Source organism: Fusarium odoratissimum (genome assembly GCF_000260195.1).
Source record: "Fusarium odoratissimum NRRL 54006 unplaced genomic scaffold supercont1.6, whole genome shotgun sequence".
Lineage (NCBI taxonomy): Eukaryota > Fungi > Ascomycota > Sordariomycetes > Hypocreales > Nectriaceae > Fusarium > Fusarium odoratissimum.
In genome coordinates, this window is record NW_022158692.1 from 727,908 (window position 1) to 753,729 (window position 25,822).

General features: G+C 48.2%; 12 protein-coding genes across 14 annotated transcripts; 1 reads left to right on the forward strand and 11 right to left on the reverse strand.

The window, feature by feature from the left end:
- Window positions 1-1,666: 1,666 nt before the first annotated feature.
- Window positions 1,667-9,375, forward strand: FOIG_04884 (uncharacterized protein). Of its 2 annotated transcripts, none has more exons than XM_031203211.1 (2): window positions 1,667-2,006; window positions 2,097-9,375. In XM_031203211.1, exon 2 carries the CDS (start codon window positions 2,129-2,131, stop codon window positions 5,297-5,299), a length of 3,171 nt encoding a protein of 1,056 aa, XP_031066790.1. In that variant the 5' UTR covers window positions 1,667-2,006; window positions 2,097-2,128; the 3' UTR covers window positions 5,300-9,375. The 2 variants fall into 2 exon arrangements, with proteins under 2 accessions (XP_031066790.1, XP_031066791.1); XM_031203212.1 differs by having other exon boundaries at window positions 1,679-2,006; window positions 2,106-5,693.
- Window positions 5,305-6,777, reverse strand: FOIG_04885 (uncharacterized protein). Of its 2 annotated transcripts, XM_031203214.1 has the most exons (3): window positions 6,210-6,777; window positions 6,005-6,159; window positions 5,305-5,947 (listed from the first exon to the last, which is right to left on the reverse strand). In XM_031203214.1, exons 2-3 carry the CDS (start codon window positions 6,057-6,059, stop codon window positions 5,766-5,768), a joined length of 237 nt encoding a protein of 78 aa, XP_031066793.1. In that variant the 5' UTR covers window positions 6,060-6,159; window positions 6,210-6,777; the 3' UTR covers window positions 5,305-5,765. The 2 variants fall into 2 exon arrangements, with proteins under 2 accessions (XP_031066793.1, XP_031066792.1); XM_031203213.1 differs by having other exon boundaries at window positions 5,305-6,159; window positions 6,210-6,469.
- Window positions 6,848-9,377, reverse strand: FOIG_04886 (uncharacterized protein). Its single transcript, XM_031203215.1, has 2 exons — window positions 7,416-9,377; window positions 6,848-7,361 (listed from the first exon to the last, which is right to left on the reverse strand). Exons 1-2 carry the CDS (start codon window positions 8,946-8,948, stop codon window positions 7,329-7,331), a joined length of 1,566 nt encoding a protein of 521 aa, XP_031066794.1. The 5' UTR covers window positions 8,949-9,377; the 3' UTR covers window positions 6,848-7,328.
- A 1,384-nt stretch (window positions 9,378-10,761) lies between these two features.
- FOIG_04887 (uncharacterized protein) lies at window positions 10,762-10,953 on the reverse strand (the record flags this gene model as incomplete). The annotated part of the gene is made up of 1 exon (XM_031203216.1): window positions 10,762-10,953. One exon carries the CDS (start codon window positions 10,951-10,953, stop codon window positions 10,762-10,764), a length of 192 nt encoding a protein of 63 aa, XP_031066795.1.
- A 529-nt stretch (window positions 10,954-11,482) lies between these two features.
- FOIG_04888 (uncharacterized protein) lies at window positions 11,483-12,025 on the reverse strand (the record flags this gene model as incomplete). The annotated part of the gene is made up of 1 exon (XM_031203217.1): window positions 11,483-12,025. One exon carries the CDS (start codon window positions 12,023-12,025, stop codon window positions 11,483-11,485), a length of 543 nt encoding a protein of 180 aa, XP_031066796.1.
- A 337-nt stretch (window positions 12,026-12,362) lies between these two features.
- FOIG_04889 (beta-glucosidase G) lies at window positions 12,363-15,216 on the reverse strand. Its single transcript, XM_031203218.1, has 2 exons — window positions 14,744-15,216; window positions 12,363-14,692 (listed from the first exon to the last, which is right to left on the reverse strand). Exons 1-2 carry the CDS (start codon window positions 14,904-14,906, stop codon window positions 12,420-12,422), a joined length of 2,436 nt encoding a protein of 811 aa, XP_031066797.1. The 5' UTR covers window positions 14,907-15,216; the 3' UTR covers window positions 12,363-12,419.
- Window positions 15,217-16,089: 873 nt separating this feature from the next.
- On the reverse strand, window positions 16,090-16,224 carry FOIG_04890 (uncharacterized protein; the record flags this gene model as incomplete). The annotated part of the gene is made up of 1 exon (XM_031203219.1): window positions 16,090-16,224. One exon carries the CDS (start codon window positions 16,222-16,224, stop codon window positions 16,090-16,092), a length of 135 nt encoding a protein of 44 aa, XP_031066798.1.
- Window positions 16,225-17,328: 1,104 nt separating this feature from the next.
- On the reverse strand, window positions 17,329-18,065 carry FOIG_04891 (uncharacterized protein; the record flags this gene model as incomplete). The annotated part of the gene is made up of 2 exons (XM_031203220.1): window positions 17,329-17,525; window positions 17,858-18,065. The coding sequence occupies 2 exons, from the start codon at window positions 18,063-18,065 to the stop codon at window positions 17,329-17,331; spliced, it is 405 nt and encodes a 134-aa protein (XP_031066799.1).
- Window positions 18,066-18,428: 363 nt separating this feature from the next.
- Window positions 18,429-18,647, reverse strand: FOIG_04892 (uncharacterized protein; the record flags this gene model as incomplete). The annotated part of the gene is made up of 1 exon (XM_031203221.1): window positions 18,429-18,647. One exon carries the CDS (start codon window positions 18,645-18,647, stop codon window positions 18,429-18,431), a length of 219 nt encoding a protein of 72 aa, XP_031066800.1.
- Window positions 18,648-19,725: 1,078 nt separating this feature from the next.
- Window positions 19,726-19,920, reverse strand: FOIG_04893 (uncharacterized protein; the record flags this gene model as incomplete). The annotated part of the gene is made up of 1 exon (XM_031203222.1): window positions 19,726-19,920. The coding sequence occupies one exon, from the start codon at window positions 19,918-19,920 to the stop codon at window positions 19,726-19,728; it is 195 nt and encodes a 64-aa protein (XP_031066801.1).
- A 657-nt stretch (window positions 19,921-20,577) lies between these two features.
- Window positions 20,578-20,847, reverse strand: FOIG_04894 (uncharacterized protein; the record flags this gene model as incomplete). Its single annotated transcript, XM_031203223.1, has 1 exon — window positions 20,578-20,847. One exon carries the CDS (start codon window positions 20,845-20,847, stop codon window positions 20,578-20,580), a length of 270 nt encoding a protein of 89 aa, XP_031066802.1.
- Window positions 20,848-24,253: 3,406 nt separating this feature from the next.
- FOIG_04895 (uncharacterized protein) lies at window positions 24,254-25,636 on the reverse strand (the record flags this gene model as incomplete). The annotated part of the gene is made up of 1 exon (XM_031203224.1): window positions 24,254-25,636. One exon carries the CDS (start codon window positions 25,634-25,636, stop codon window positions 24,254-24,256), a length of 1,383 nt encoding a protein of 460 aa, XP_031066803.1.
- Window positions 25,637-25,822: the final 186 nt, after the last annotated feature.

Genomic DNA, 25,822 nt, shown 5'->3' on the forward strand with positions numbered 1-25,822 from the left:
TCAAGTCACTTCAGGAGTCTGCTTTTACCTTTTCTTAGGTGAAGAGGTCATACGTAAGGTATGAATTATTTTAAGATTCTCTTATGGCATTAAATCTTTCATGGTATTTCCTTCATTAAGCGCCCGCTGTAGGAATCATTGAGAGCCATCGATTTACTAACAATGAACGGAGTGCTGCGGCTCACACAGTGTGCCAATCAGCTTACGGAACCCCTGTAATCACTTCTCAAACCGTCGACTTACAGCATGAAATACACTATCGATTCACAGAGGCGCAGATGTGACTTATCAGCTCGTGATACCAATCACTTTAAAGATAAGCAGAGCATTAGTACAGGATCAAGGTTTGCAACTGTCAATGGCAGAACTCTACCAGAGTATGAACAACTTGCCGTTGCATGTCTTGTGTCTCGCAAAAAGAAAGCAAAGAATGCTGGTGGCCTTGGTTTGCTGATTGATGACCTGTATTTCAGGCTGCAATGGATCGCCACTGCATGCAAGCATGTGAGAGCAATCCATCCCTTGGTTTCAGACAACAAAAGCCCCTGCCGTCTTACGATTGGTTGCGGCACGCCAGGTAGGATTGAGTCGTTTAATCGCCGCGATATGCGCCATTAAATCAACCACTAAACAAACAGAACCCATAGCCTCAGCAGTCTGCTGAATGTTAAATTCAGCCGAGACCGTCGAGGCCGGCGTCACGATAGCAACAAGACTTTTGAGTTGAGTCGAGAGAGCCGCATTTGTTGATATCCTTCGTTATTTTCCGGTTCAATAATGTCGCATCGAATCCTGGTCTGCTTGCGTTTGTCCTCAAATCGAATGTCTTAGGGGTTCAAAGCCACCAAGACCCTAGCAAAGACCAGATAAGCCCACCTCGACCATCCCTGCCACCTCGCGTGAGCCGCACCATTAACAACTTTGAGCGGCCGCTTGATGATGGGCGGAATGTCTGTTTATGGAGGTCACGATAGTTGCGTGTTAGTCTGGAATCAAGTAAGCCACTCTGTCCTTACGCCATATTGTTTCACAAGATCTTTCGGCCAAGAGAAAGCGGCTGTGTAAGCAGACATGCCCATCATTAATTCCCCAGGCAGAGGCTCTGGGCCCTGCGAGCTTGACGTCAACGGCTGGTTCACGGACAGGCGGGGCGGGAACAGCGTCCACTTGCCGCTTCGGGGTGATGGTGTCTTCCCCGCAAATGGACGACGAGCAGTGGATCTGGCTTCTGTAGTCACGGTTCGTTACAGCGGCTGTATGGCCCGAATACTGTACTTTACTGCCTAAGGTGTCTAAGATAGAGCAATGCCTTAAACCGTCAGCAGGTTGAGACACGCTTGCGGCGCTTGGTAAGCTCTACCTTCAACCGGGTTGTGGGCTGAAGTCTCTGAGTGAATCTGGATACAATGCACGGAGTAAGAAGACACAAGAGGCTTTCAACACGAGTCACAACTGTCAGTCGTGCTACAGTTTCACAGCGTCACCAAACAAGCCCCTCCTCTAGCTCTAGCTCTTTCACAATCATCAATCCAGTTGTATCTCGCCTTACACTGGCTGTTTCTCTTCATGTCCCCTCTTTTTCTTAGGCCATGTCCTCTCCACTCCCCCAACTTTACAGGGTCTCCACTTCATTTAGTGCCTTCCCCCGGGCGGCCTTTATTGAACCGCAGGCCGTCCCTGACCAGACAAGGCCCATCGCGTGTCGTCGTTCGTCGTTTCCGTTCCGTCCATCCAGTGTGTTTTAAGGTCTTGGGTTCCCCTCATGTAGCTCGTCATCTTTTCTCTTCATTCTCCAGTTTCACATTATTCACATTCAGTTTACAGGATTTTACGCTCGCGTTCAATACATTCTCACCGTGTTAGTCACTACTGTCTCACTTCCAGAACCGACGGCTTCGGTTTTCAGCCTTACATCACGTACCGTGCCTTCTGAACTGTTCCAATAGCAGCCCCGGGATTGTCACCTGGGTGCTCGCCTTCGCCCTCAATCTTCCTTACTTGTATCCGTAAGTTTATAGCATCTGCAACATGTCTGGCATTCGCAACCAGCACGTGTTCCAAGATTGACTCACTTACACAGTACTGACGTTAACCAGCTCTTTTAGGTCATCCATAGCTCTACTACACCATGCTAGCGGCAACACGCATCTGGACAAGTGAACGGCTTGTTCAGTCTCGCACTGGCACAGCGAATGTTCTACGTTCTACCGTTTCGTTACAATCGAAATGCGAGCAATGCAGATACTATTCCCCCGCCGTGTCATCTTCGACCTCTTCTGAATTCCGAAATGGACGTCGACGTGGTTCAGTCAGGTTCCAGCAACCCACATCGTTGAGTCGCAGCATTTCTTGGGACACCAAGTCCAAAGCTTCTGCCAAGAAGGCTGCAAAAGGCTTCAATCGATCTGTCGATTCTTCAAAGTTTACTACCATTGATCAAGTAGCGGCCTGGGCGGGTGACTTATTTGGTATGCGACCAGGAGCGAATATCGAAGATGTGGAGCGAAGTGCTATTGAGCACTTGTTTCGAGGCGATAGCAAGGCCAACATTCGCAAGGCTACTTTGACCAATGCTCACCACTTCAGCCGCGCAAGTGCAAGTGCGGCAAGCTCGAAAGATTCTCTCTTCTCTGCTGTTCACGGACAAGATGCTACTTTCATTGATCCTATAACAAACCGTCGGGTGTCAAAGTCTACAACGGCCGGAACAGAAGCTCGATACGATGCCCAGCGAGACTACAAGCCGACTGACTTCGTTGATGTGTCTGTAGAGGCCGACTCGGCTCCCAAGTATAACGACTTGGACAAGTACAAGCCTACCATCGATACTGAGACGAGGCAGCCAGATCAACCCAAGTACGACGATCTTGACAAGTATGAACCAGTAATAGATGAGAGATCTCAAGAGAAGTCTACCGAATACGATGATTTGGACAAATATGGCCCTGTCAAGTACAATGAGCCTGATGGAAAGCGACCTACTACGGCCGAAGAGGATTCTAAGCAGTACAAAGATCTTGACAAGTACTCCTCTGCGAACCTGGATGACCCTCTAGCCAAACGTCAATTGACCACTGAAGAGAAATCCAAGGTCTATGATGATTTGGATCAGTACAAGCCCGTTTACCACAACGAGCCTGATGGCAAAAGACCACAGACTGCTGAGGAACTGTCCAAGAACTACGACGATCTGCATATGTACAACAAGGGTGTGTATTGGAATGAGCCCGATGGCCTGCGCGAGCCCACGCCAGAGGAGCTTTCCAAGAACTACAAAGACCTTCATATGTATGGGCCAGTTGCATGGAATGAGCCCGACGGTCTGCGTCGTCTGACACCCGAGGAGGAATCCAAGCAGTACAAGGATCTGGATCAATACGCAGATCCTTTTGAAGCCAGTCAGTCGGTTTTGAAGGCCCATGAGAAGGCGCAGATGGATCGTACTATGCGAGGCAAGCCCTTAGCCCCGAAGGTCGATGCTCCCGTCGAGGACTTTGCAAGCAAGTATGATGACCTTCACAAGTATGGTCCATACCACTGGAACGAGCCCGATGGTCTCAGAGAGCCTACCCCAGAGGAGCTGTCCAAGAACTATGACGACCTTCATTTATACGGTGGTGTCTTTAAGTGGAATGAGCCTGATGGCTTGCGACCCCTGACGGCAGAGGAGAAGTCAAAGCGTTACACAGACGTTCATAAGTACGCTGCTCGTGACTTGTCACCGCCTGTCGAGCGAGTACATCCCGAAGAGGCTTCCAAGGTGTACAATGATCTCCCCGCCTACCGCAAATTCGAGAATGCGGATGACCCAGCACCACGTACCCACCCCGAAGTTGCTTCGAAGAAGTATAACGATTTGGGTGCGTATAACTCTTTCGAGAACGGCGACCCCCAGACGGAGCGTGTTCACCCGGAAGTAGCATCAAAGCAGTACAGGGATCTACACAAATATCCATCAGCTGGCTTTGACGACATCATTCAGGCGGTGCACCCTGAGGTGTTGAGCAAGAATTACACAGATCTTGGCAGTTACAGGCATTCGGACTTTGCTTCCCAGGCTCAGGGCTATCCTGTTCAGCCCGAGGAAGCCTCCAAGGTCTTCCAGGACCTACGCAAGTACACAGGAGTTCGTCCCAACGAACCCACCGGCAAGATGTCGGTCCCTCTGGATGAAGTCGCCCGCGGCCTCCGAGAGTTCGATTCCAAGGCAGGTTCCCAAGATTCCCCGGACTCAGCATTATATACTTATTCTCGATCCCCGAACAGGTCTTCTCCCGGCTCTACGGAAACTAATATGGACACCTCCAGCCCTGAAAGTGCCGATGTCATCCGAGCTGCGGTCCTTCGCAGAGCTCAAGAAAGTAGTCAACGAGCCAAGAACCAAGATCTGTCTGGCAATAAAGGTCAGCAGGTCAAGACGGCACATGCTTCCGAACTTACGGGGAACTATGTACGAGACTTTCCTGAGGATTTTGCCAGGTCCTGGAGCAGGGACAATTCATCGTCCAAGTCGGTACTGCTTCCCAATAACATTTCAGGAACATCATCCGTGAAAGAAAGCTTAAGCTCTATGGAAGATGTCGAGCCCGGATCTATGGACGAGAGCTTTCCTGTGGATGACACAAGATTAAAAACGGCACTAGATCGCTATGCGGCCAAGAGAATTAAGGATCTGTATTCGCACGAGCCTCAGGGTCTGCAGACAAGTTATTCCGAAGAGTGTGGGCGCCCAACGATGCCTATCATGGAGAAACATTACACACCTGAAGCTAAAGAGTCTACGACAAAGACATCAGAGATGCCCAACATGGCCTCATACAAAATTGTCGCTTTTGACCCAGTTTCGAGGGTGATGAGCGTGGCCGAAGCCAATTCCGCAGTCGGCGCTAGTGACAGGCCAATGCCTATTCCTGATGCTCTTGTCAAGCTGGTGGACCCTGCCAAGTTTCTACCTTACTTCAAATCACTTCAGGAGGAAGGCTACGAAGTAGTGTCGGGCAGCGGGCAGATGTTGATCTTTCGCAAAATGCAGTCAGCCGATGAAATGGTTAGTCAGGGTGGAAACTCTCCCACCTCTGACAGCATTTACAGGATTTGGACTGACAGTCATTGCAAAAGATCTAAGCGGTTCTCAGCTCGGCGATGGACGAATTCTAAGACGAAGAAGTCGACCAAGAAGAGAAGCATTGGGCGCAAGATTCTGGTGGGAACTGGTGTAGTTGCAGGTTCGGTTTATGCGGCGGCCTTTTTGACGAAGTCTTCAAGTATTAGGAATTCTGATGTGAAGCCGCAGAACTAGAGGATACGGGATACGGAATTGGCTCGGACGACACTGCCTATATGTTGAAGGATGGGAGTTTTGCAAAGGTTCACTTTTAAGGTATATGGTGAGAAATTTCCTTGGAGTTTTGTATTGGGATTGCAGCGATTGGTCAGCCATCCCAAGCGTTTATGATATGATAGCCTGTTTTCTTTGTTGGAAGTTTACGTGGGACGCATTCAGCGGAGCATGATAACACGGAGCTACGGAGTCAAGATACCTCGGCACATCAATTTGCATCATTCGATAGCCACGATTACAATGACATTCGTTTATTACAAGTTATTAAGCAATCGTGTTCATTCTTGGGCTGTTCCTCTTGGTAGCCAATCTGTAGTGTACAATGTCCGTGACCTTTTTGCATCCTTGTGTTTTCCATGCCCATTCCATTAATCGTTCCGTACAATTACAATTTCCCTTTTGTCCTTATTTTGTCATTATTGATCTAAGAGCCCTCTCGCTCTGTAAACCCAGGACCTGTAGCGACCTGCCCAATCTTGTTCATGTGCATCTCATGCTTCTGCTCCTCTGGACTCCAGCTCTGTCGTCGCTGGATCGAGGGCGTCCAGCTATTCGTGTGGCGCATGCATCGGTCGGCGCCGGCTTGGGCGGATGGAGAAGTTGGAGCTGCAGATGACGAAGTCAGCTTGTGCAGAATTGGAAGCGTGTAGCTGTGCTGTGTACCTTCTGAGGGAGGGGTTGTGTGGGATGTTGAGATTGCTGTTGGTTGGCGATCCATTGTGAGTGATGGTATTATATTGAAGAATTGGGTTGTAGGTTTGATGTTGTGATGGCGATGAGGTGAATGTTGATATAGAGGTTTGTTGGTATGTGAGTTGCTGTAGCTTCAATCAGTATGTCTTATATCCCAAACCTTCAGTGCACTTACCCTCAATAACAATAACGTCAATCGATAGCTCAAGTTATGGTAGTCAAGTTTAACTTTCTTACTTGCAGCTTCCTTTGAATCAGGACCTCGTTGTCATATTTATACACGTTTTCTTCCCGGAAGCATAATTATATCATAAGAGAACCCCCTCTTCAGCTCGACCCCTACAAGCGTGATTCCTAGCATTCATTTGGTGACTGATTGGACCCAAGCGTTGATGATTGGGGATACGGATGTAGATGATTGGATGTGGCGAATTGAATGGCCTGATACATAAAGTGACGCTGAGGCGTGATTATCTCGGGCTTTTAGAGTTTGCACTCTCCGTGATGGACGAGATCGGACCTCGGGATTTGGGGTGTCGTGTGATGGTGGATATAATGCTGTGATAATAACAATCAATGCGGTGATAAGCGATCAATGCAGTGCGTCACAGATATACCACTGTGATTTATAAGTATTCTTGGGTTGTATCATTGAATATGCACCTGTCTTTATTCGGCAATGTTTCTACAGGTTGATCTGCCCGGGTAAAGAGAGAAATTGAGGTTTGGAGTTACATCAAATGCATGTGGCATTCTCCGGGGTACCCCAATGTAATGTGCCCCAGGTTAAAGGGCTACAGGCCTCGTTCGTTGGTGGAATCATGCACGTAAGAGTCGAGACTCTCAATTGACCTCGTGATGCTCATCAGATCATCCACCAACTATATGACCTTCTCACATAAGCAACCAATCGTCGTAATTCAACAGGTTAATTGGTGATATTCCATTGCTTTGCTCTCATACAACATACCATACACACATTAAAAACAGGTACAAGAATACGCTACCCCAAACCCTTTCCTTTCTATATGCTCAACAAGGCATATCTCGGTCCCTTTTTTGTTAAGCCCTTCCAACTCCATCATGCAGAAATAAAATAAACTAAGACGCCGATGCTATGCAGTTTGCGAAACATGAGAGCCGTCATGGACAAGAAATGTAAAAATAAAACATGGAAATGATAAAGGGGGTATACAGCAAAAACACAGACATCCACCGTTGAACAGGAAACTTTGAGATTCATGTAGTCATCTCTCGGAGCGAAGAATCGTATGTACGTGGAAAGACGGGTGGATCAAGGAGTCTTGGGACGCTTCCAGTAGTATTGCTATTATACAGCGTAAGTTTGAGTGCATATTGTAAAGTCAAGAATATTACAAACCTTGTGTTGCTTGCGACAAGCGCGGAGACTGGGCTTGCGAAGACCATCGACGACTGCGGCGCGACGTTGCTGGTCATCATCTTCCTCCGGCACGTAGTAGTACTCGCTCTCGAGGGGCTTGCCAGCTGCATCCTTGCCCTGACGCTTGATGATACCAATGCAGGGTGTACTCTCGATAACATCGCGAAGATCGTCCTTGGAAATGTCTCGCTTCTCCTCGGAGGGGAGGTGGGCCATGATGGTGGACAGAGGAGTCGAAGACAAACGCGAGAAAGCGAGCTGGTTGATGACATGGTTACCAACAGCAGGGTGGGACTCAAAGGACATCCTGAAGATCTCCGGAGTCGGAGAAGACATTCGAGGAGGAGACGAGAGTGGAGACTCGGTTCTGGCCTGCTGCTTGCGAGGAGACTGAGGAGGAGCAGGAATCTGACGAGGAGCGAACAGATCGGAAGCAATAGCGCTGTGGAGAGGGTTGGCACGTTTGACACCCTTGAACACCTTGGGAGACTTTGTCGTTATCGAAGCCAACCGGCAGGAAATGTCGGCGCCAAAAGGCCCGAAAGAGTGCACGATAGGATCATTCTCCTCATCAGGGTTGTTGTCCTCACCATCACTGATCTCACTGCTGAAGCTGGCAGTCACATCGGTGCACATGCTGACATTGATGTTAGTAGGATCATGCCTGTGCTGAGGGAGCTCAGGCTCAGCATCGTCTTCGTAGATTTCAATGTCACGCTGTCCGGGGAGCAGAGCCTGGAGGCGGCGGGAGCTAGAGAGACTAGCAGGCGTGGGGCTCTCGGGAGAAGCAATACGAGAAGCGCGACGAGGAGGGGAAGACTGGAGAATGGCCTGGGCACGAGCCTGGCAGGGAGGAGAATCCCAAGTGGTGTCGGAGAGATGATCAAGAGCCCGCTTGGGCCATTGGACGAGAACACGCGAGTTTTGCACATCGATTATGATCTCGGAGCCCTCTGTTTCACTGGTGAAGCTATCGCCCTTGTACAGCTCCCAAGTACGACCCTGGCTATGCAACTTGAGACCATTCCAGCCATTGCAGACGATTTCAATCTTGCTGGGCTCAAGCGGGCTCGCAGCAGCGACGAAGCGAGCCTTTACGTGGACGCGGGAGACGAGGCGGTCAGCGGAGATCTGGTAGTGTGACGAGTTTGACGATCGGCCCATGATGAGGGTCTCGCCGTTTTCCGAGAGTTCGACAGCGGGGACGGCAGCGAGCGGGGCACGCTCGGAAGCGGTAGCGGACCGTTGAGGCGGGGAACTCGAGAGGATACCTGTACTTGACGTAGGGACAGGAGTAGGATATTTGAGGTGAGCTCGGGATGAGGAACGGCCAGAACCGAGATTTTGTCGCTTCACGGGTCGAGGGAGGTTTGGAGATGATGAGAGCGGCTCAAAGGGCGGGAGTAGACTCGGCGCTGAACGCTTGGAGCCGGCGAGGGAGTAGGGCTTCATTGTTGGTAGTGTTGGTTCGGCGGAGGAGCCTTTTCGAGGTGATGAGCCCAAAGAGTCCATTTTTGCGGTTTTTGGTCCTTCTGTAGGAGTTGTATCCGGTTCGTGGTGTTGTAGATCGAGGATCGAGGCCGGACTGGATCGCGTCCAGAGACGAAGGAGACGAGACCAGGTAACACGCGTAAAGTGCAAACTTCAAACTCGCTCAGAATTCGAAATCAAGATCGAATCTTTCTTTTCCCTCCAATTTTCTTCCTTATCCTTCTTAATGTCTCGCCAACAGGCGTCGTGGTAGAAGAACGATGACGACACGAAAGGCGGTCTCTCTCTTTAAGAAGTATACTTCCTTTTTTTAAATCATAGGGTAATAAAAGAATGAATCAGACAAATCATCGGTCTCAAAGAACTCGACCAAGCGTGAAACCTTTTTTTGTATGTAGGAAGTAGAGCGTGCAGGTGGTGGTGAGATTGTAAGAAAGGCTCTCGTGTTGGGTAGCGGGAGGTATTTAAAGAGGCATGCTCCGCTTTGCCCTTTTAACGCGGGAAGGGTTGAACGCGGGCGCCTCGCGAGCTGTCGTGGTTTTTTGGCGTTGGCGTTTTTACAGTGGTTGAGAGCGCTGTAATTTAGTGAGCTTGATGAGAATTAGGTGCCTAACGCGGTCCTGGATGGGGGCGCGTTGAGTGGTAATGTGGGCACCCGTGTTGGTGTATCGATAATGATGACGTTCGCTGGACGCGCTGAGTTATAGTGACTGCGTTTTAGATCCTTGCTTGACATGTTTGATGTCTCATATGTAACAATCTCCTTTTTTTTTCCCCGTATATCCCCTTTATTGCTGTCTTTAACTCAATATCTCCCTGCTTTAATTGCACGTTTTAATACAGTTGTGAAGAAATGCCGTTGAGATTTTAACGGGACTGTTGTTGAAAGCCAACCTCCTGTCTTGAGGTGTTCAACCTCCAATTTCTTCAACACGTCTCCACCATTGAATCCATCGAGACTGGTCTCGCGTTTGGAGACTTGTAGACCAATCCCTTTTGATAAAAAGCATAAAAGAGTCTGGCTGGGATTACTTGCCTTGCTTTTTATTCGCTTTTGTCTTCTGTAGTTATGCAGAATATCCACCTTTGAAGATTCTTTCTAGGGTTTAGTGAGCAGCACGTCTTGGGCTTGGTTTCATGATGGGCTTGGGACCGTGTGTAAGTTTGATGTATCGCGCTTTGATATTGAGTCAATGCTGCCATGTTTCGAGATTAGATTTGACTTTAAGCCCGGGATCAGCTTCAATGGCCTATTCGTGGTTCTGCGACTTCAATTGAGGTCGCCAGTAAACACTTGGCCAATCTATACGCCTGTTGCGTGGATCACGGAACGCCCACTCTAATCATTGACTCAGTAATACCTCCGACAGCTATCATTCCTTGACAAATATCGTCAATCGCGTCCATGTGGCATTTGGCGAGCTCGTCAGTGGTCTATCTGGTCAGCCCTACGCCACAGATCGAGCCACGATACGCACGTACGCGACTTGATCCATACCTTGACCGAGGTACCCTACATCATCCTTACATCATAAGAGAACTTCACAAAAGCATATTAGAACTGGCATCTTCAAATACAAAATTGAAATCATTGTTTTTATTTCTTTCAATTGCATCTAGGAAGACATTTTCACTATAAAATTGCAATTGTGGGCTAAATAATGAGCTTAGCTAGTTAATCGACTGAACGTTCGTGATAGCTTCACTTCTTCTCCACAAGAATGACCTTGAGCCGTAACGCATAGCTCTCCCAGTTAAAGCCTTTCTCCTTCTCTCTTACCACACGTTCAGAGGTTAGCTCCTCGAGGTTGATGATAAATACCTTATAAAAGAGTTACAGTGACATGCGTCTCTGCTTGCACTCGGAGCATTTTGAAGGATCAGCCCCCTTCTGCTTGTGCTCCACTTCTCGGCGACACTCTTTCCCCTTTTTCTTGAAGTCATCGCAGAACTTGTCGTCGAATTCGATGTTGACACAGTGGCCGCACTTTCGGCATGTTGTTGTTGTGATGAAGTTTTTACACATGTTGATCTGGTGTTAGTTGATGTTAGAAGGTGTTTGGGTCTGAAGTTGAGACGGGGATATTGATGTTGGGCTGAGTTGTTAGTAATTGTCTGAATGAAATGATGATGTATCTTGGAGTGTTCTATGGGATGGACCGACTATATATAGGTTTTCAAGGACGTGATGTTATGAAGTTAATGTCATGAGGTGTCTAAGTCAGCTCATACTCACTCACCACTTATTAAACATTGAGTTCAGGTTACTATGCACTTTTCTTTTGTTCAGAAATTAAACAAAGGAACTCAGGCGTAAGTTGCTGTCTGCCGTTGTCATGTTCATTCATCACATATCACATAATGAACAAAGAGTAAGTCTTGTCAGTTGAGGCTCAAAGCAATTTGTGCGTTCAATGAACAACTGATGGGATGAAATGATCTTTTGTTCTATATCCGTCGCTGCAAACGAACAGCTGAACGCGATATAGTCCTGATACACTGCCATCATCCCGTGTTGTCGTACCCCCAAATCCCCCATACCACATCATCAGATCTCAGTTCAGCTCAGGATCCGTCTCATTGCAAAACACATACTCCTTCAAGTACTGCCCGGGCCGATCCTCATCATCAACAACAGGCGGCTCAGCCGTTCCCCGAGCCGCGAACTTGACAATTACTCGTCGACCCATCGCAATGTTGATATCCCAGTTGTACTTCTCCACAAGCTTCATCTCCTGGAAGTTGTACATTGCCACCAGCTGCTCCTTAATAAATTCGGCGGTAAGACCGGGAGCCATCTGGATGTACTTCTTGTCCGCGGGTTTGCCATCGGTGTCACACCAGAGGAACCCAGTCTTGTCGCCGCCTCGCTTCACCATCAGCCAGGCACTCGCGTCTTTCTTGCGGTTGGCGGATGGGACTTCGTCGGGAAGGTCTTCTTTGAAGTGGCCAACGGGGACGGCAGAGACGGAGAATGTGTAGACTGGTTCTTTGGGCATGGGGACTGGGTCGGCGGAGGTCAAGTTGTCGAAGACACGTGCCATGTAACGATCAACTTCTGCAGTCATGGCCTCCTCATCTTGGAGATCGTGAGACATGGCGATGCTGGTGAGGTCAGTATCTTGCTTTTGATCCATGCGCATTGACTTACGAGATGAGAGGACTATCTCGAGGACTCTTCGTGAATGTTTGTAGAGTCGAGAGATGGAAGTCTCACGGTACTGAGATGAGATGAAGAGGGGACAGTAACTTTCTCTGGCGTTGTCAGGGAAGCATCTGTGTTTTGATGCTCAGCTCAACCGGTCACTGTCAACATGCATCACTGTCAAACACTGCAAACCCCAGGAACAGATCATCAGCACTGCGTGAGATACTCTATTACCTGTCACTCATAGACACTATCACAGGAAACAAGCCGCTTTGAACTAACATTAACGTGGATTTACTATCTAGGTAATTAGGGCATATCTCATACATCATAAACCTATTAAACTACCCCTCAACAAGAGTAACCTTTGTCTCCTCCTTCAAGTCCCGACTGCTGAATCCAACACGAATAGTAAACTCTCCCTCAGGAATAAGCCACTTCTGAGAAATGATATCCCAGTAGCTGAGATCACGACGCATCAGCTCAAAGCTAACACTCTTGCTCTCACCAGCCTCAAGGAAGACCTTGTCGAAGCCACGGAGCTGCTTAGGTGGTGTACCAGCAGGAGCACTGTCGGGGAATGTGACGTAGAGCTGGGGAACGGTGGCGCCGTCGACCTTTCCAGTGTTGGAGACGGAGACGGTCACGTTGTAGATGGTCTCCCAGAGGGCGGGGTTGCCGCCGGGCTGTACGGGGAGATCTTCCGGCTGGGAGGTGATGTCGGAGGCGAGAGGCTCGGCAGAAATGTCGGAGATTTCGAAGGTGGAGTAGGAGAGACCGAAGCCGAACTCGTAGCGGACGGAGATGTTGTGCGCGTCGAAGTAGCGGTAATCAATCTCGAGCTTCTCGTCGAACCAAGACTGCCAGTCCTCCTTGCCGGTGGTGTTGACGGCAGTGGTAGGAGGAGCATTGTAGTCAGTGCCGTTGAAAGCGATAGTGTAGGGAAGACGACCAGAGGGGTTGACATCGCCGTAGAGGAGGTCAACGAGGGAGTTACCGGACTCCTGACCGGGGAAGTGGGCAGCGAGAATGGCGGTGACGTTGGGGTGGTCAGCCCAAGGAAGAGTGTTGATACCAGAAGAGTGAGTGACGACGACAGTGTTGTTGCAGTACTTAGCAACAGACTCGACAACATCGTTACCATCCCAGTCAACGGAAAGGTGCTCACGATCAGCAGCCTCCTCAGCCCAAGTCTTCAAGAAAACAAGGCAGACATCAGGAGTAGCAGGGATCCAAAGATCAGTGACGTTGGTGGTAGCAATAAGAGTGTTGTTCATCCACTGCTGAACAAGAGTGCCGTCCTGCTTAGCACGAGCATTGATGGCAGTAAGAGGCGAAACAAGGTATGTCAAACGACCAGTACCGGAACCACCACCAGCGACAAGAGTGCCAAACTCGTAGTCCTTCTGGTTGTAGAAACCCTCAGTGATATCACCGGCATCGTTACCAAAGACGGCGATGGACTTGGGCTTCTTGAGGGGGAGGGCGTTCTTCTCGTTCTTGAGAAGGACGGTGGACTCGGCGCCGTGCTTGCGGATCAAGTCACCGTGGTTACCGCGGACGTCACGGCTTCGCTCGCCGGTGAGGTTGAACTCGCGGAACCAGGTGCTCTTGGGGCTGAAGGTGTTGAGATCGCCGCTGGAGGGGTCGACGGAGGGATAGTCCTTGTCCTGGCCGAGCCAGAAGTAGGGAGTCATGATGCGGGTGATCATGTCGTTGACGCGGGTCTCGTCGAGGGTGCCGTTGTTGACGGCGCGGGTGAGGTTGCCGCCGAAGAATGACTTGGTGAAGTACATGCCGTACTGGCCAATACCACCGGGCATGTCCATGTCGAGACCGCTGTTGATGGCAGCAACACCGGCGTGGGTAGCACCCCAATCAGACATAACGTAGCCCTGGAAACCAAGCTCATCTCGCAGGATACCGTTCAGAACCTTTGAGTTCTGGCAGCCGTAGGAGCCGTTGAGACGCTGGTAAGAGCACATCATGCTAGAAGCCTTGGCATGAACAGCATTGGCAAAAGGCCAGAGGTAGAGCTCGTGCATGGTTCGATCATCCATGTTAGACGAAAGAGCCTCCTTATCAACCTCACCAATATACCCATCCTTAACAAAAGTAGGGTTTCGCATGACCTCCTGCTCGTTACCGATAAAGTGCTTCGCAGTAGCCTGGACACCCGCATCTTGGTGTCCCATGATGGTCTCCTCCATCGCAATACCAGTGAGGTAAGGATCCGGCGAGAAACCCTCCCAGTTACGACCAGAGTACGCCGAGCGTCCAAGTGGACCGGCGACAGGACCAAGGAGGATGTGAGCGCCCTTGGCCTTGAACTCTTGACCCATTGCGAGACCGCGCTGGTAGAGGAGGTCCTTGTCCCATGATGAAGCAGCTGATACACCAGCGGGGAAGACACTGGCATAGTCTGCTACACGGATGGCGAGGGGACCGTCGTGGAGACATAGACCGTTGAAGTTGAGACGGGGAATGGCGACGATGTTGCCGACGCAAGGACCTGGTGTTCCTGTGACCATGTCGGCCTTTTCCTCGAGTGTCAACTGGGAGACAAAGTCTTGGGCCTTGGCGAAGGCATCTTCCCAGCCCTTGCCAGTAGCATTGTCTATGATCGTCAGTATAACCTCACCTCAATTGATGGAGTTGGTGAACATACTGGCAGGGTAATGAGGCGAATGGCCGTACTGTCCAAGAATAGTGGTGTTCTTAGGCTGAACCCAGCTAAAAGCATCTTCAGCGCGATCACTCGAATCGTAGGCTTGGGCATTGACACCCGCGGCCAAAAGACCCGAGACCAACACAGATCGAATGCTAGCCATTGTGAGAGAGTAGAGATGAATGGCGCTCAGTGATGATGATCTCTTTTTTTCATTTTTGTGAGGCTATCAGCTACAACTTATATATTCCCAGCACCGGCTACACTTTCCCTTGCCCTCGGCGATCACCAGTCCAACCTCTTGCTCCTCCTGTACAAAACTTGCCTGTCTGCGTCATTGCAAATTTTGTAAGTGTTAGCGTCGGCTTCAATTACTCCCCCGTACAGAGGAACACCTCACTAGCTCACATGGACGATGCGGAGTAACATTCTCCTTCACTTTCACGATGCAAACCCGTCGTGTGATGCCATTCCCAGTTTAATCTCCATCGGCGAACTTTTCACTTCCTTAAATCTACCGCAGCTTAGCCGCTGCGTCCAATGGAAGATATCCCCGACTGCTGGTGATGGTGTCATGCCCCAGGTTTACCACTCCACAGAATGAATAATACGGCCGCTATCTGTCCGAGGATCCGAAGTTCTCCCAGCGAATTTATACTGAGTTTGTCAATTGAGTTAGCCTATTCATCTCAATTGCCGGGGGTGGCTCTCAAGTCTGGGGGAGACAGCTTCTTCTCCGCAATTCAAATCGGCCCTGTTGTGGACTCGCACGCTTCGTTCATGCGGAGAAATTAGGTAGCTTTTTAACGTTGATGGAGATCGGAATCAAAACCATACGAACTGTATACCTCGAAACAGGTGCTGATCACACACCAACCTTGGTTTCTTCCCTGTAACTGTCAATTCAAGGTCATGAGTCTTTTTTCCCTTCTCCACGATAATCTTTTTTGACATGAACCCGTTTATCGACCCAGTACAGTGGCCTGGTGACGCTGATGTTACAGTGGCTTCGGCCCGGAGTCGTTACCGTTCAGGCCATCATGACGGGACGAAATGTATTTTATCTGGGTTGTAACGTTATCAGCCACACGACAAGTCAATTGCTCTCACTAATATTCTCGTATTAGTTCCGCATCTCGGGCGATATCTAAACTCCCGTTTATAAGTGCCGTCGTGCTTTGATGCTCTTTTTTAATCGGTGTATACTCGGCCGTGTATTCTAAAGGTGCATGACTTTATTCCCATCATGGATAGCCACGAAATGTTAGTGGGTGACTCGGGTTTACGTTTACATCCGAAAAGTCAATCGACTTTTACCAGTCTCGTGGTCATGTTCATGGTCTAGGTTACATTGGAGAAATTGGGTTCTTCTGACTCGATGAATTATTGCACCTCCACATTTCTGAGTAAGGAAGTTGGTAGCGTTCATCGTTGGTTGGATTTGACGACGATGCTTTGAGAGTAGCCTCGGAATCGGCCATGGCGATCCCCGCTGGAAGAAATTGTTGGAACCTTTCTGCCGGACTTTCGGTGAGTGATGTAGTGCCGCAACGTTGAGATAAATTGCTGAAACAATGGAGATGTCAAAGATACAGCCGGTATCGCAGACTTACATAAAGCCAGAAGTGAGTTTGAAGTGCTGACCTGGGATTATGGGGATCTCGGTAGCTGACAAGATACAATGCTTACTTCTCAACATTCAGAATCACGTTTCATCAATATAATGTGGCAGAGGATAGACCAACAGAGATATTCTGCTGTATTTATCCAATGACATAATCAAGAGCACCAATGAACGAATAAAGGTCCAACTAAAGCTCTTCCTTCAGGGTAACCATCTCCAAAGCTCGCCTTACTCAATGAAATCTAGCCTCCTTTCCATCTCAAGCTTCCGGCTCGGCGACGGGAACTCCGCCCCAAAGTAAAATTCCGGGGCTGGGCATTCTCCACTTCCAACCTTAGACCTCAACATTGCCTTACTTACCATCGCAACGCTTGCAAAAATGCCTAGGAACATAACGAGTTATATCCTCCGGCTCTTCAAGACACACTCTTTCCCCCATTCCATCAACGGTGTTCAAACTTAAATTACTTGTCACGAGGTTCAAGACAAGAGGGCAGAAGGACTTGCTGGAGGTGTAGTTGATGAGATGGCGGCAGGAGTCGCATATGGTAGCGGTGCTGGATAGTTGACACATTTTGGTGATTTTGGTTTGGTGAGGATATTGGGCTTTTGTTGTGGTGAGTTGACTCTTTGTGCCAGTTGAGTATGTTTGTGGACGATGTGATGATGGGATACGGTGGTGATTCAAGTAGGGAAACCTGTTGTATCTATAAGAGAGAAAAGCGATGTTCTATTTAAGTGTTCATGGGTACCTAGGAGAATCCGAGCCGATCGCGTGAAAGTGTTGAAGGAATGGATGTTTCGGCCGAACAAAGTAGCTGGGCACTCAGGCAGTTCAGATACAGAGCCTTTCGTTCATATAAACAAGACAGCGAACTTGGCCCCAGCCCATGAAGTCATCGTTTGGATATTAGTTCATACAGAACACAAAAGCCGTGAACACGTCTCCCGACCAAATAAATCAATTATCCGCTTTCCCTTTACCCTTCTCCTTCCTCTTCGCTTCCTTGCACTGCAAACACTCCTCCTCGTGAACATAGATGGTATCATGCTTTGTCGTCGTAACGCAAATACCAGGTCGCTTCTCCAGAAAATGAGCGCATTTCGTTTCTTCCACGGGCATGGAGACGAGGTAGGAGCACTTCCTACAGAGATAGCCTGCACTGTGAATAGTGCACATTTGGATCTTTCGGTTGATGAGTTGAGTAGAAAAGAGAGAGTTGATATCTTATTATTGAGAAGTTAGGAGAGAAAAGGAGCTGCTCTGCTGTTTATGTAAAGTCCTTATCTTGAAGTGTTTCACCGAAGAACCGTCAAGTTACCGAATGCCGTGCTCTGTAGCACAGACTGCGGGTGCTTCCTTCCATAAACCCTCAACCCAAGGCATACAGCATCACCGGGACTTTAAAGGCGAGGGCCCAGTGGGTAATGGCCCAGGTTTAAGGAAATATGTTATGTCTAAATCCCAAAACCAAACCCCCAAAGCTTACGCTTAACCCCCCTCTGACCCTCCTTCTTCTTCTTAACGCAGTCCTTGCAATTCTTCTGATCCGAATGAATAGTCGACGGCACTATTTTTTGCTTTAAGCAAGCTCTGCCTGATTTCTTGGCAGAGTTACACTTTTCTGTGACCGTTTCATGGTCGATGATGTGGTCGCAGACTCGGCAGCGGTATTTGGTGAAGACGAGGTTGCACATGTTGAATGGTAGATTAATTGCGAGTGGAGAGATACATCTGGGGGGAGAGATATGATAGGAGAGAAGGGGGCTTGAGTTACGGAACTATATATGCACAACGACGTTGGAGGGTTTGAGTGTCACGGTGGGTTTCTCATTCTATCGTCGGTGTCCAAATGTGTCACGGTGAGGAAAAGGGTTGAGTCAACATGTCAGACTTGTGCAATGTTTCACGGACATGGCTATCAACTAAAGTCAACAAATAGTATTGAGACTATCACTCTGAGATTGCTTCACTACCCAATCTACCCATGTTGTACCTAAATCCAAGGTCAATCCAGTCATGGTTCTTAAAGCCTTAGGCCCCTTTCAGCAATACAGCTTTCATTCCTCCTTCGCCTCAGTCTTGCATTCCTTAGCCTTGGCCGCCTTAGTCTTGCACTGGGGGCACTTGGAGACATCGATCAAGGTAGTTGTCTGCATACGCTGCTTCTTGCATGGCTTCTCAACACTGTTGGCCTCACTGCAAGGAGCTGTTCTTGGTATGGCGTTTTGATGGCCGCATGTCTTGCAGACGAGCCGGGTGGTGTGAATGAAGCACATGGTTGAGCACAGAGTTTGTTCTTAGCAGTGATAGAGCGTCTGTTGACGTGGATTTATGGAGAGTGAAGAGATAGATTGTGAGATGGATTGGAGAGTGTAGAGATGGGATGGAGGTGGGTGCAGTGGTATTTATACTGGTGGTTTTGCTGGGAGCGTTTGTATCTCACTCATTCAAACATAGCGCTTAATCAAATTCAACTTTGAGTCCAAATGACTGAAGCGACGTCTGGATAATCATTCTGGGCCACAAAGACTCACAGGACTATAGCGTCTCCTAAGCGAAGCACTGAACAATCATCAAACTGACCAAAGGATATCAAACGCTCCCACTAGCCCTGGCCCCTGAGAAAAGCAACAAACGAATGCTGAAAGCGAATTAGCTATGGCCCAATCCAATCCAAGCTATCGCTTCATCTGTTTTGCAGCTCTGCAAGCCTTGCATCCCAACTCACTCTCCCGCTGCTCACCCCCATCTTTTTACCGTTTGAGACGTCGTTCCCCCTTGTTCGCCTTGTTGCATTTCTTGGGATCTATGTCAGTTCTAATATGATCACCGCGTTTCCGGCACATTATCTTGACGTGGTAGACAATGCACATCGTAGAGGATAACACAAGTTGATCCTTTAGCGATATGGTTGTCAGTTTGGATTATTTGAACTGGTTGTCTCTGGCGAGTGCTTGGGCACGTTTGCTTAATCGGGATGAAAGGGATGCGGAGCAACGTGATATAATCGTTTAGGAGCTGGAATCACTGGGAAGAGTAGCCCGGCGACATGATGTGTTGTCGATAATCACCACTGGTCCTCGGCGTGAGTAGTGGGCGAACTCAAACCCTTATCACGTTTTCATAGACAGCTTTCAATCCCGATATCTGGAGGTCACTGAGAAAACTTCAATTATTAGGAAGTTAATAGTGTTTCATTATCCCAAGAACCAGCTTTAGAATATGATTCCAAGCAACCGCCTATCTAATTCCATGACAAGGTAACCTCCAACTATCCTGTCTAATAGTTCAACGTGCTATCAAAACACAGGACCCAACTGCTGACGCCTCCAGAGACAGGCCAGAAGCCCCCATTCATTTCTTTCCACCCTTATTACCATCCTTGGAGCACTTAGAACAGTTGCTCGCGGAGACAGTCTTCCTGACATATACATTCTCCTGCTTGCATTCGGTAGTGCCGTAATGCTGACACTTGTCTCGCTTGAGGCTCGTGTCCACGGTCTCGCCGCAGCTGGAGCAGACCTGAGTGCTGTTGATCATGCAACACATGGTGAATGGTATAGAGAAATCTGTGGATGGGTTGTGAGTTGGGAGGGAAGTTGGAGATTGAAAGATGGGTTGGTTTGGAAAGGAGAGAATGCGGGCCGAATTTATAGTCGAGGTCAGGATGAACAGGTCATGAATAATGGTGAGGGCATTCATAAAGAAAAGGGAAAAAATTCTGAACATAGAAACAGTAATTGTATAATGGCTTTGTTGTGCTGAACAAGTCTGATTCAGCTTGTGCGAAGTTCCGAACAAATGGATGAAAAGGGAACAATAGGCTACATGTTCTGAATCATCGGATATGAGCTATTCTGTGTCATGGTGGGATGAAAGGCGCCCGAGTTTGTTGTTTCAGTGATATAAACTGGCGATATCTTGGCCAAGGTCCAATGTGACTGGGAGGTTGGCCGCCGAAATGCAGCAAATTCGTCGATGATCCAATATCTGCACCGACAATCAAGAAGCCCTCGCAGCTAACCACTCATGTTTCTCGCTGCAACAGAACCTCTAGTCCCCAACTCAAGTAAGCTTTTATTTCGTCGTTAGGTCCTGAGCTCGTATGCCTCATCGGCGACGGCAAACATAAGAGTCTGTACAGAGTTAATGAACATCCATGAATAATATTAGCTAATCACCCACATCAACCCCCAGAGATCTCTTTCAACGCCGACCGTACATAAGTCTCAAATGCCGCATAATAGTAGATGTACTACCCTGCGGAGGCTGCGTCAAAAAGGGGACCTGGCTATCTGGTGGGAGCGAGGCGCACAAAATGCAAAGGGCGGCCTCGCACTTGAAGCTCAAGTTTATGTCGGTCTTTCCGCAGCGCTTGAACTGCAGGTAGAGCTCGCACTCTTGACACTCGATTTCTTCGTAGATCTCGTTGTTGCAGCGCATGCAGTAGAAGACGCGGGTTATGGCTACGCACATGGTGGCGGTCGTGATGTCGTAGTTGATATGAGGTTGGCTTATTTTGAGGGATGGGAGGGAAGGAATTCAGAGTGATGTCGGAAAGACCGTTTAGTTGAGACTTTGCCCAACGAGATTCAAGATGTCTTTGTTGGGGTTTAGTTGATTAAAGTGAAAGAAATGCAGTGCAGTGTTTGGCACTGCCGCCTTATTAACCAAGTAATAATAGATGGGTCACCCACTGTTAACAAACGCACAGGATCTGCAAGCAGTCATAGATGAACTCAGTCAAAGAGACGTTGTGTGAAAGTAAGCCTCTAAATGAGGTTTGAATTATAGCTACAGCACGCTAAAAGAAGATATTCACGACATTAATGCCCCAAAGTGTTGGTCCTCGCTACCGCCTTGTGATGACGACTTCAATCGGAGGATATGGCTGATCGCGCGCCAAACACTCTTCGCAAATCTCCTCTTGATTCCATAATGTCACTGGATATTCATTCCCGCACGATGCGAAGAGCCTGCTCTTCGTTTCGCTGGCCTTCCTGCATAAAAGACCGTGCTTCTCAAAGTTCCACCTGTTCTCGCAGACGGGGCACATGTAATGGATCGTCAGATCGTGGCACATTCTGAGAAGCTGTTTGAAAGGGATTTCGTTGTTTCTTGTTTCAAAGAAATGTTGCTAGGTGTTTAAGATCGAATCATAGAAATTATGCCTTGACAGGATTTGACAGTGTTTTATAGATATCTGCAAATTGATGCGAATCAAAGAAGATGAGAAGCTACGAGGATACTTTTCTGAAGTTACTCAATGACCATATAAAAATGAGAACAAAGCCATAGCCCAGTGATTCACTGCATATTTTCAATCCAGATGATGGGAAATGTGATTCGTCAAAATGACCCGATAGTGTCGCAAGATGGGCTTTGTAGCAGCATAGTAAATACAATTACATTACCTACATTACAATAATGAGATCTCGTTTTAAGAGCAAACTCTCAACTACGGTATTCACTCCTACAAACCTAAAATTTCACACGACCCGAAAACCCTGTTGAAGAATGGCATGCTCACTGATATCTTAGACCTTGTTTGCCACAGTCGATTCTATTACTGCACACGGAGCATATGTAGTTGACTGTTACGTGGTAGCACATTGTGAGGGGAATGAGTCTTGTTTAGGTGTGAGTTTGAGATATAGATACACAAATTAGGCAGCGTTGAAATTCGCGGTCGGGAACGTAAGACAAGGAGGATTTATAGCTATAGCTTGAGGATGATGACAGTGAATGGCAGGTAGCATATGTAACTTTGACTCTCAGTGCTGAAGTCCAACGGGAATGATACTTAGGAAACGTCGGTTGAGGATGATATCCATCGGTGATTGTGAAAGAGTTGTAGTCGTGATGTGCCGTCGCCAAGCAAATTCCTCCTCAGAGCAAGCAAACAATAAATCCATATCTCCTGTAAAACTATCCGAACATTTCTCAAGCCAACTCTCTCTTTGTTTCACCGTCAAGCGTAACTTTGTTCCACTTCCTATCATCAGGCGGACACTGCTGGCAATATTCCGACACGCTCGCAACAACTCCATCATCCGTGTATCCACACGATCCCATAGACTTTGACTCAGTCTGTTGAGCAAACTGACAAATCTCCCATTCGTACCCTTTCTTGAAGCATTCGCTGCAGTACATGCAGTAAAAGTGCGTGAAGTGTTCAGTGCACATGATGAATGTTTGCCAAAGCGCTGCGGTTGGTCGCTTTGTGCCCGTGTGCACTTGTGACGCAGAAAGTCAGTGATTAATGATAAAAGTGACAAAAGATAGAGAACTTTGCACATTTTTGCGTTTGGTGGCTTACGAGGCTCGCGGTTAAAAGACCAAGACCCTGAAAAGCCTCACTAGGCACCCATGCAGCAGGGGTATGATTCAGCTGCACCAAATAGGCAAATCATGTTTTATCAGCGACTTAGTCGCACTGAAGTACCAAAAAGAGGCCTCTCCAATTACAAGGATGGACGTGTAGATGCGACTCTGGATAGTCTGTGACTTCTGGCCCCCAATTGTCAAAACAGGGGCTTTGAAAGGGTCGGTTGATATCGCGGCCAGCGTCACACGAATCAAGCTGTGGGATTGTTTGTTTGCAGCCCATTACCGTTGTTCGCTCGGCGCAAAAGAGTCCGAACAGCGGGAGGCTGTCTAGTGACCGATTCAGACGACCAAAAGATTGAACAACGCAGCTGAAGAAAGTCGGTAATACAAACATCAAGGAGACCCATGAAGAGTCTGGCATACCCGATAAGGATTTGGGTATAAAGAGAGCCACAGAGAGCAGGAAAATAGCTTTAACGAGGCATAGCGACGATTGAAAATCAAAGACAGCCTAAACTATACAAAGCATTATGAGACATCCGGGTTCCATGCCACCCTGGTAAGTATGTTCGTACCTCGAATAGAAGCGTCTACGTTTTCGGCTTGTGGAATGTTCGGGGTCCAAGTGGAAGAACAGCGCTACCTCTAATGTATAAACCTAGTTCATGCACCAGCAGCAACAGATGCATGAAGCTGAAAGGTCCGAGCTGCTAGCAGAAATTCGTCGACAAACCCGATACTACCAGCACCTGCTACTATTTCTCTACACTATATTCGCAGAAGGGCCACTGTCAGGTAGTTGGACACAACGGCAGCAATAAGATCAACACCCCAGCATCTTGCTACTATATACCATCGCTCAGCATATCTTGGCCAGATCCAGAACCCAAACCATGTGTCGAGAGAATTACTTCCAGATGAAGTGTGAGGTTTGTGACAAAGACCTGGGAACCAATACGACACTCGATCTTTGCCAAGCTGGCCATTCATTTGAAAACTACGAACTCAGACTCCAAGGCCTAGATATGTGTGGACAATATATCTGCCAATTCGTCAGTATCCATTGCATCCTCTTCCTCCCTGCATGTCAAGCACTTTACCCCGACGAACTCCAACAGACTCTGAACAACATTGGGACAATCAGAGGAGGGATGCTCTGGCGAACCTGTTTATTTAGCAGTGAGAGAAAACTTCCATGTATTTCAACAAGAGTTGCATGATATACCGCAGAGTGCTCATCACAGAAGATGTGAAAGATTTCTGGAAAAGCTCAATGCTGGGGTTGAGAATTGTAACATTGGAATGATTAAAGAACAACGGGAGTAAAAGGGAGTGCTAGAAATGCAGGGAGGTCCGAACAAATAAAGAATATCCAGCATCTCATCGGCACAGATGGAGCTAGGGTAATCCTCTACGTTTACTTTTATTTGGAAGCTGAGATTCAGAAGTATGCATGTAAGAATTGAGTCTTATACAACAGGTAAAGCTTAACAATCTTGCTGAGAGTTTCCTATCTACCAACAAACCCGTTTAACCGCTCCAGACTCTAGCATCATCGTGTCCATTTAAAACTACCAGAAATGATAACCATCAACCCAAAAGACACCAAGAAACTCATAGTGCCATATCTGTAAGCGTGTTCGCGTTGGAGGGAGGAGAGCTCCAGAGCAAGGGTAGAAACAGTAGTGACAACGGCACAGTAACCATTTTTGACACCCTCAAGCAACTGGTGTCCAAGTGAAGGCCGTGCCAAGATCTGGGATATATCCCAAACTATAGCAAGAATTAGAGATCCTACCACGTTGGCGGCAAATGTCCCCAAGGGAAATGTTGGAAGTCTGCCATTCAAGTAGATTGCAAGATAGAATCTCGTAAACACCCCCAGAGGGGCAAAGGCCAAGGAGAATAGAACACTCCCCCGCCACTCATCATGTGGTGGATAGATGCATATAAATATCGCTCCAATCCAACAGCCCCAGCCGAGAATGGTTGCAAGTCGGTCTATAAACTTGCGCATAAAGAGGTAGGGCAGTGAGGGCATGATGTCGTCCGCTAGTATGGCAATATGGGCACCCAAAAATAGACCACCCATAGAGGCATGAACAGTCAATAAGACCACGGCTGCAAGTGCACAGAACGAGTAACCCTTGTTCCGGTCTGATGTCGGCGCAGAAGAAGTTTCAAGTTCGTTGGAAAGGGCGAGAAAAGAATCAAGGATGAATGTTGAGAAGGTTGTGAATGAGCCACAGAACCCGACCGAAAGGCCGATATAGAGAGGCAATGTCTTTTTGACACTGAGATGTGCCTTCTTTACAGCCTCAAGGTCTGTAGTTCCTTGATCTTTGGTCGAGTCATCCGAGACTGCTCCACTGGTGTCCGGACTTTGGTTTTCTTCCTTGCAGTATGTGCCTTCTCCCCATTCATGGCGAAACAGCATGCGATCCTCAGCTAGGAACCCCATGATGAGACACCCAGCAAAATTAACCCATAGGGTTGGGAAGATGACTGGTGCCCCAGGATAGACGAGTAAAGCTGTCATACCTTCTCTGGCGAGCGTTCCCATGATGGAGAAGAAGATGAGATAGGAGTGGGTGTGAAGTTTTGTAGTGAACGTGAGAGCTTTGTCAGTAGTAGGCAAATGCCCATCTGGAACGCGAGCCTCTTCATCTTGAAGTTCTATATGGGTTTCTCGGGCGCGCTCTAGACTATTCCTATGATAAATTGAGCTGTCCGGAGCTGGGATGGGAGCGATCGGTGCTATTTCGTCCAAGTTGTAAGTCTCAACCGAACAATCGGGATTTTGATTTTGATTTTCAAAATTAGGGCCGAGTTGAGGTCGTGTATCTCCACGCATCGAGTCAGGGACATAGCTCCCCGCGGGGGGATGTCGAAGAAGAGCATCTTGTGGTTTCTGTGCAGGCCATTGCGCAGCCATTTTTTCATAACATGTGGTGCCGTTCTTCTGACTTGGATTATTCCTTGGATTTGTGTGATCAAGATCGAAAGAAGAAGAGGTTATAGCATTATAATTATATGAGAAAAACATTAAAGGAGAACTCTAGCTAACTCGCCTAAGGAGAAGTAGACCAGCTCGCGGTACAGGGGGCTTTTCACGGCAAGG